Source organism: Medicago sativa, chromosome 1, assembly GCF_051527215.1.
Source record: "Medicago sativa cultivar Bolivia chromosome 1, Bolivia_mono, whole genome shotgun sequence".
Lineage (NCBI taxonomy): Eukaryota > Viridiplantae > Streptophyta > Magnoliopsida > Fabales > Fabaceae > Medicago > Medicago sativa.
Window position 1 is genome coordinate 12,659,872 of NC_140749.1, and position 8,979 is coordinate 12,668,850.

Genomic DNA, 8,979 nt, shown 5'->3' on the forward strand with positions numbered 1-8,979 from the left:
TATTCATAGTTACAATGAGTTTTGATTTCTTTTTCTTTCTTTTGCATTTGCTATTTCCTCTCAGGGTTCTCTGCTTGGTTTTCTGATGCATTTGATAAAGCTATGAGATATTTGGTAAGGCTGTGGATTGATAAAAGGTTGAGGTTATATATAGATAGTTGGTTTTCTGATGCATTTGATGTGTATTGAAGCATGGCTAATAGGTTCTGTTATGTTATGATGTGTTGATAGTATTATTATGAATATAATTGCAATAAGGAATACTTAGAATATGAGTCAGCTTATCATTGAGATTGCCTTTAAGGTTTAATTTTGCGGACTTGGTACTGTTTGTTAGATTTGAAGTCTTTAACAAAGATTGACATGAGTTTGTTGTCTTAACTTAATTATAGTGTTTTATCTTATTGCTTTGATAATATGCATGCTTTTATAGTGCTTACCCTTGGTTGTGTTCATTTCATCTCTTATTAATACTTTGAAAATCAAACCTGCTTAATTCTGTGTTAAAGTTTATGTTCACTTTGTTTGTATCTTGGAGAAAAGAATGATTTCAATCATGTGTTTTTAACCCATATACAGAAAGTAAAGAAAAAAAAGGACACTTGACACTCCAATGTGCAAAATCTGAAGCAAGGAGAGGTATTGCAGCTAGGCAGAAAAGGATATCTAGAGTTGATTTGGAAAACTTCGTGGAACTATTCTAATGTGAACTGTCACTAAGTTTTATTTTTATAAACAAGCAACCCATTATAATTGAGTTTTTGAGTAGCTACTTGAATCAAATTCTCTCTATTTGAACAAGCTTTTGATTAGGTCATAGTTTTATGTTTTTGACAACTTTATCACATAATGCAGTCCTTTTACAAAAGTTAAGCTTTGAATAAGTAATAACTTTGTCTTTGTTGGTATAGACCCTTTAGTTCTACCAACATGAATGTTTGCCTGCAAAATGAAAACATTACTTTTGATATTAGAGTAACATCAGACTTTGCAAAAGAATTTTACAAGGCATCATGTTAGTTCAAAGAGTTTTACTTTTTGGGGGTATTTGAAACTTTCAACAGTCCTTGCGGCAACATGTTTATGCAACACCGGTGCTAATGTAACAATTTTGTAGTTGAACCCACATTGTTGCTAGATGAATTATCTTTTGATTATTTACTATATTTTTTTGGTAGAATTATTTATTAACTATTTTATTATTTATATTGTTACAAAATTGGATTTTTCTCAAAATTATTTATACTTATTTTACTTTTTGGTGTCAAAGCAAGCAAATAAGTTCAATAAATTCGATTTTTAGGTCTGTTATAACTAAAATTGAAGCATTGAAAAGATTTAAATGTCCCTTTGAAACTAAAATGGAAGCATTGAAAAGAAATTTGGACATAACAGCAGGGTTGTGTAATGGTACTTGACTAATAGTCACTAAGATGGGAAGATATGTTATTGAAGGGAGGGTTATATCAGGAAGCAATGTTGGAGAGAAGGTCTACATACCGAGATTGTCATTGACACCATCTGATACCAGAATTCCTTTCAAATTTCAACGCAGACAATTTCCTATAGCTTTGTGTTTTGCAATGACTATAAACAAAAGTCAAGGACAATCACTTAAGCAAGTTGGCATCTATCTTCCACAACCGGTCTTCTCACATGGACAGCTATATGTTGCAATATCACGTGTTACATCAAGGGATGGTCTGAAGATATTATTAACGGATGACAATGGGGATTGTATCAGCACCACTTCAAATGTTGTTTATAAGGAGATATTCGAAAATGTATGACCCAATATTTGTATGCCCTTAAAAAAAATTATGTTTATTTATTTTATTTTTTATGTAATAAATAATATCGGAACTTTTTTAGCTTCTCCATTTTTAATGTCCCGGGCGGTAGCACGGGCAAAAGATCTAGTATAATACTAAGGTTCACAATGCATGCTCATTATGAAACCCTAAACCTAAACCTAATCCTGCCTTTTTTGAGAGGTTTAAAGAGGTTTAAATAATCTTTCTAAAAAAGTCTCTGCAAGGAGTTGAACTCACAACCCATAGCCTCTATCCAAGCACTTTAACCACTTGACCAGTTGCTGTTTTAGTGTTATAATATTGCTTCCACTAATACATTATGATTGAAATGAATAAATAGCATATCATGAACAAACCAACAATGAATTAATACAGCAGTTGATATCAACAATTAAAAAGAATACACAAGGTCAAGTAATACAAGGCACAATTAACTTTAATTTGACGTTATGCTTTTTGTTTCATTTTACATTATACCTCCTTCACACATTCTTTACATGTTTATTATGGATTATGGATGGATGGATTCATTCCTATCACAACTTTTGAACTGTTTTTTTTTATTCCTTAACTCATTTTTTAATTATGACCAGACACTCACTCATTATATATACAACCACTAATATGATCTCAATATTTTTAGTTTCTACATTGAAAACATTGTGTATAAATATGTGATTTTGTGCATCATATTTTGGGTTTTGTTCATCGTCACTTTCAAGTAACAATTGGATAGTTTATCTTCAATTTTGTATTGTTGTTTTTCCACTCACTTTTACTCTTCATCTTTTGATTATCAAAGCCTAAAACAAGAATGTTCTATTTGTGGATTGGAGTTTGCAATAGGACAAGCTTTAGGTGGCTACATGAGGAGACATAGAGCTTCAAATATGAAAGGAAATAACAATATTCACAATTCTAATAATACTATGTGGTGGTAGTAGTCTTGATTCACTGCAAAAGATGAAAGCTAGAAACCAGTGAGTTTTGGTGTTGGATTTGGATTTGGATTTGAATCCATTTTTCAATATTTCTTGGTATTAATTATATGACGATTTATTCATTAGTATAGGTACAATTTTTCTCTTATCTCTTGATTATCAACTGGTTTCTATGATATGATAATTGATAGGGAGTCAAGTTACTCTTAGATTGATCAAATAGTTAAGCTTCAAATGTTTATTAGTCTATTTTTCGAACTTTCTTTTATATATTTTTTTATTCCTTAATGTGTATGTGGACTTTTGATTTTTTTTTTTTGCGAATTAGGATAAATGATGCTTCTATTTTTTATTTTGTTGCATCATTGATGGTGAGGAAGAAGCTTATTAAAAATGGTTGTTTATCGTCACTTTCTCCATGAAACTATTGGATGTGGTTCTCCTTTTACTTTCCTTTCCTTATTTTTTGTGTTTGGGTATACATTTTCGGTCCATAAATTGGTTTTTTTTAAGGAAGGTCCGTAAATTGGTTGATATGTTTTCTCAAAAAGAAGTTCATATATCCCACACATATAGCATATAAGATTATACATAGAGAACACACTATTTTATTAGACTAATACAATTTTATTTTCATATTTTATCCATAACAACAGAGAGAGATGTGATCACTAAGATGTACTTTCAAGGTTTGATACTTACTATTAAAATTTGCTTTTAGGATCTACACATATGCAATTTGTTGACCCGTGCGGCAGCACGGGTGCAACTGCAAGGACTAGTATAATATACTTGGTGGCTCATTTACTATTCTTTGTAAAGTCAATGTTTATACACATAAGCAAAATAAGCCTGTAAGATAGGACATATATATATATATATATATATATATATATATATATATATATATATATATATATACACACACACACACACACACACACACACACACACACGACACACTCTACAGGGTTGCAGATATTCGCTCAGTCTCTCCACCGCTTCTAATTCTGGTTCCTTTTCTTCCTTTTTCTTTGTCCGCTCGTTCGTTCTTCGCTATTACGCATGCGTTTGAATCTTTTGCATTTTTTCAATTTTCAGGTATTTTCTCTATCTCCGCGCGTGCAACAACTTTTTTCGCTGTGTTCAAGGTATTCTCTTCCTTGTTCGGATCTTTTCAGATTTGGGAATTATTTTAGATGTTTCATGAAATTGAGTGATTTTAAACTCTGCATCACACTTATTTTTGTTCATAATCAATATGTTCTGTAATTTTTGGATATTAGGGTTTCAAACCTTTGAATTGGGGCCATTTTTATAGAGATTTTAAATTGTATTGTGATATTTCAATTCATTCTGCAATTTTAGAGGATTAGGGGTTAAAACCTTTAAATTAGTTTTTTTAGATACTGTGTAAAATTGAGTGTCTTGTCATGTAATTTTAATTTCTACACGACACTTATTTTCATCGTTTTTTTTTTCAATTATTGGTTATACATTCAATTTGTTCTGATTTTTTTTGTTTTTTTGTTTTTGGGATTAGGGATCTAATTATTTTTTCTAAGTTTTACTCAACACTGTGATGTTGTATTTGTATTATTACTCAACACTGTGATGTTGTATTAATATGTACTTTATTGTGAAATTAGTTTGGGTTAACATGCACTCTTGTTTGGCATTGTTGCCGCCATACTTGGGAAATTTAATCCATTGCATTCTCTGTTATTTTCTATGCTTGTCTTCTGTTTTGATTTTGGCTGTTTGGCTGTTGTGCCTTGTCTTTTTTCGTTTTTAATTATCAGCCGTAATAAATTAATCTCACCCTTTCGTTTCTTATTTGACCATTAAACAGAATTTGCTATGAAGTGTCGCTCAAAAAACGACAAAAATGAAGTTGCCAAGAACCCTCCTGTGTTGTTCAAATTGGCACTTGCTAAGATGAAAAAAGAAGAAAGTAAGTTTTACTTAATGCCGTAATGTTGTAATAATATGCTCTTTGTCTCTGCAAGATGGACACCTTTGGCATTATGCGTGCTGCTAGGTGTCTGGCACCTGTACGATACATGTCAAACAAGTGTTCCAATATAATTCTTTTTTCCTTTTTTTCTGCTCGCTTTTACACTTACATATAGGGCTTAAAGATGTGTTGAAGTAGTAATGATTAATGAAGGGGTTGAAGACATTAAAATCGATATCATCATTTTTAACTTTTCGGTATAGTAGGTGGATGAATTAGGTGAAAAACTGGCATATGTTGTTTAAGAACTTTTTTGCAGTGTACCAAATTGCTCAATTTAGATGTACATCTATATTTTAGTTTTCAATTTACATCTTTGATAGATAATGTTTTGTGTTTTGTATAATTATATCTATAGTAACATGGTAGTCAGAATTGTGTTGAGTCGTAAAATCGGACAATTTTAATATTAATCTACCCTCAACGATCATGAGTACGATTCTGTATAACTATAACTATATCAGACAAGAAAATCTTAAAATCTTAAGATATACGTTCATCCAATCGATCCTCTGTGATTCCAGTCGTAACAGAATAACTCGTGACGATGGCCTCTATGGTTGGAGATGAGTTACAGTTCGCAGGATGACCCTTTTCAGAGGTTAGGGTTAGAAAGAAAGAAGAGTTACAAGGATCGGGTTAGAAGATAACCCGTCTTACTCTAATGGGCAGAACAAGATCCGTTTATAAATTAGTTTTTTTTTTTCTTCTTTAAATAGGAAATTGGATTTTTCAAGTGGCTGCATGCAATGCGCATTATGGCTCTGTTTGGGAGTTTTGATGAGAGGGCTTGTAAAAAAATGAAGGAAGAAGTGGAAAGAATGAAGAGCGAGCTTTGGGAAGGGAGGACTTTAGTTTTCTTCATAATACAAAATCCTCCTAATTGATCAAACACACCTTATCCAATACCATAAAAGTTTACCATGTGCTATTCTTTGCTATTCTGCCTTGTGTGTCTAATAGATCAACACACCTTATACAGAAAGTGACTCACCTTCCAAAAAATTCTCACCTCATCTATTCATTCACTTGCAACCGATTCCTATAAGGATTGGAAGAGTCAAAGCTTATCTTCTCCACTACACCTCTCTTTCCTCTTCCTCTTTCCCCGTCTTCCATAATTGCATGCGATCCTTTCTCCTTCCATATTTTCCTACGACATTTCCACTTCCACTTCAAATTTCCTTTGTTTTTCCAAATTTAAATTTACTTAAGTATTTAAAGTGTGATTTAAGGTTTTCTTGTTCTTACTTGTATACATATTTTTGAAATTTATGAATTTTATATAATCTTATGGTTAATGTTGAGATTTATGTATTTTGTATAATCTTATGATTAATGATCGTTGTTGAGATTATATGATTTATGATTTTGCTTCCGCTTACCAATTATGCGTAAAATATAGATTTTGACCATCATATATAGCGATGTCAGTCCTATGCTTTTAAAATTAGCAGGGTCCAGGTGTCCCCAGGTGTCCGTCTCGAAGTCTGTGCTTGAAAGTTCTTTGCCGTTAAATTAATTTGAGTTAGCATGCACTTCTTCCATCTGTTATGATTTAGGTTTTGACTTTAAAACCATGTGAAGATATAATATGTTTTACATTCTTTGTCCGTGTCAGAGTCCGTGTTTTATTGTTCTTTGCAGTGTCGGAGTCCGTATCGTGTCAGGTGTCCGTGTCGCTGTGCCGGAGTCTGTGCTTCATAGTTATTTGCACTTAAATTAATTTGGGCTAGCATGCTCTTCTTCCATCTGTTATTTAGATTTAGATTTTAAAACCATGTGAAGACACAATTCGATTTGTTTACCTATTTTATGAAAATGCAACCTCTTGATTGAGTGCTAATATGCACATAAGTTGGTTATGTTTATTTTGTTATGGTTGCCATACTTCAGCCAATGTCATTCTCTATTGTTTTCTATGCTGTTCTCTATTGTTTTTGGCTGCTGTGCGTCCTTTTTTTTCTTTCTGTTTTTTTAAATTTCAGCCGTGTTAATATAATCTTACCCTTTCGTTTCTTATTTAATCAAAACATTAAACAGAATTGGCTTTGCTTCGCTCGAAAGACAACAAAAATGAAGTTGCTAAGAAGCCTCCTTTGAAGTTTGTCAAATTGTTGCTTGCTAAGCAGAAAAAAGGAGAAAGTAAGTTTTACTCAATGCTGTAATGTTGTATTAATATGTTCTTTGTGGTTAAATTAATTTGGGGTAATATGCACTTCTTCCATTTGTTATGATTTATATTAGATTTTGACTTTTAAACCATGTGAAGGTATAATTCGTTTTGCTTTCCTGTTTTATGAAAATGCTACCTCTTGATTGAGTGTTAATACACACATAAATTGGTTATGTTTATCTTGGTATTGTTGCCATAATTGGGAAATTCAGCCCATTTCATTCTATGTTTTCTATGCTGTCTTCTATTTTGTGTTTGCTGCTGTGCCTCGCCTCATCCTTTTTTTTTTTTTTTTTTTAACTTTCAGCTGTATTAAAATCATCTCACCCTTTTGTTTCTTATTTGGTCTAAACATTAATCAGAAATTGCTAAGGAGCGTCGTCGCTCAAAAAACATCAAAAATGAAGTTGCTAAGAAGCAAAAAGCAAAAAGTAAGTTTTACTCAATGCTGCGATGTTGTATTAATATGTTCTTTGCAGTGAAATTAATTTGGGATTTAGATTTTGACTTTAAACCATGTGAAGACGCAATTCTTTCTGTTTTCCTATTTTATTAAATGCAAGCTCTTGATCGAGTGTTAATATGCACATATCTTGGTATTGTTGCCATACTTGGGAAATTTATCCCATTTCATTCTCTATTATTTTCTATGTTGTCTTCTATTTTGTTTTTGGCTGTTGTGCCTCTTCAGCCGTATGAAAATAAACTCACCCTTTTACTTCTTATTTGTTTAAAACTTTAAACAGAATCTATTAAGAGATTGTCGACGACTGTTTTCCCTGCTGTTGTTCGTAAGGCAAGTTCTTCTTGAAATCTCAACAGTTAATGAGGCATTGTTTTTTATACAAGTTTCAGAAATATATTTTTTGTTCATATTTCAATTCTTTAATATCAATTTCCAAACCCACAGGATTGTTCTGCTGGGAGGAATTCATATGGCATAATCGTGCGGAAGGCTTCTCAGGTGAATATTAATAATGAGGTGGCTGCTGATATGAAAACCCATGAGCTGATGAAATAAGTGGGACGAAGAATGGGATGGCCAAGAAGAAGAGTAGTTATTAGACCCAAAAAAAAAAAAAGAATAGTAGTTAATATAGCAGCAGTTAGCTGATAACTTTCATTTAGTGTTAGTGGGTTATGTTATTCCTGACTTATGTTAGGGAATGCTCTCCATGGTGTATAAAACTGTACTTTCTGCATGCTTGTTATTATTAATCTTCTTTAATATAAACTATATTATTTGCATGCCAATTATTCTAATCTTGCAGCATTTCACTGACGATTTGCCCAATATTCATATTACACAATGAGCGCTCATAGTAGTAGGACTTTTTTAATGCACTCAGCAGGAAAAGCTTTAAAAAAAATTCATCTAAAAAATAAACCGTTAATTTGTTTTGTAGGAAAGAAATATTTACATATATTATTATAATGAATACTATTTTATTATTACTATTTATTAAAATTGGTTAAAGTTCCCTTTTGCAAAGCCACTAGGACTTGTCTAGCAGTGCGGGTTGTATGGATGAGGTCCTTGGTTGGACGATGGTATACTACTGTATGCTTCGAGATTAGGCTTTTAAATGCTACTCCCTCCGTCCCGGTATAATTGACCTACTTTGATTTTTCACACAGATTAAGAAAAGTGTATAAATGAAGGGAAAGTGAAATATATTGTATTGGGAATGATAAAAATAGTATTATTTAGTGTTATATTGTATTGGGAATGATGAAAATTGTATTGAAAATTGAAATGAGTCAGTTATTTTGGGACACTTTTTTTTAGAAAATGGGTCAGTTATTCCGGGACGGAGGGAGTATTGATCTCAATACAAATGTTTGCAAACTATTTATGCTGTATATATATATTTTTTTTGAAAGAAAGATTAGGCTATATTATATTAACAAGCAACCAGTAAACAATTTATCATTCATTTTATGTTTGATACTTTGGTAAAAATAGTGGATAATCGTTAAATTACATGTCAATGTTGTAAATTTAATTGATTATACACGTGGACATACTTC

The 8,979-nt window shown here is 31.9% G+C and overlaps 2 protein-coding genes across 2 annotated transcripts; both read left to right on the forward strand.

The window, feature by feature from the left end:
• The first annotated feature begins 1,433 nt into the window (after positions 1–1,433).
• On the forward strand, positions 1,434–1,790 carry LOC146952769 (uncharacterized). The gene has a single exon (XM_085740396.1). It carries the CDS (start codon positions 1,434–1,436, stop codon positions 1,788–1,790), a length of 357 nt encoding a protein of 118 aa, XP_085596522.1.
• Positions 1,791–3,721: 1,931 nt separating this feature from the next.
• Positions 3,722–8,202, forward strand: LOC146952770 (uncharacterized). The gene is made up of 6 exons (XM_085705330.1): positions 3,722–3,856; positions 4,608–4,709; positions 6,816–6,917; positions 7,311–7,379; positions 7,695–7,744; positions 7,859–8,202. The coding sequence occupies exons 2-6, from the start codon at positions 4,616–4,618 to the stop codon at positions 7,967–7,969; spliced, it is 426 nt and encodes a 141-aa protein (XP_085561456.1). The 5' UTR covers positions 3,722–3,856; positions 4,608–4,615; the 3' UTR covers positions 7,970–8,202.
• Positions 8,203–8,979: the final 777 nt, after the last annotated feature.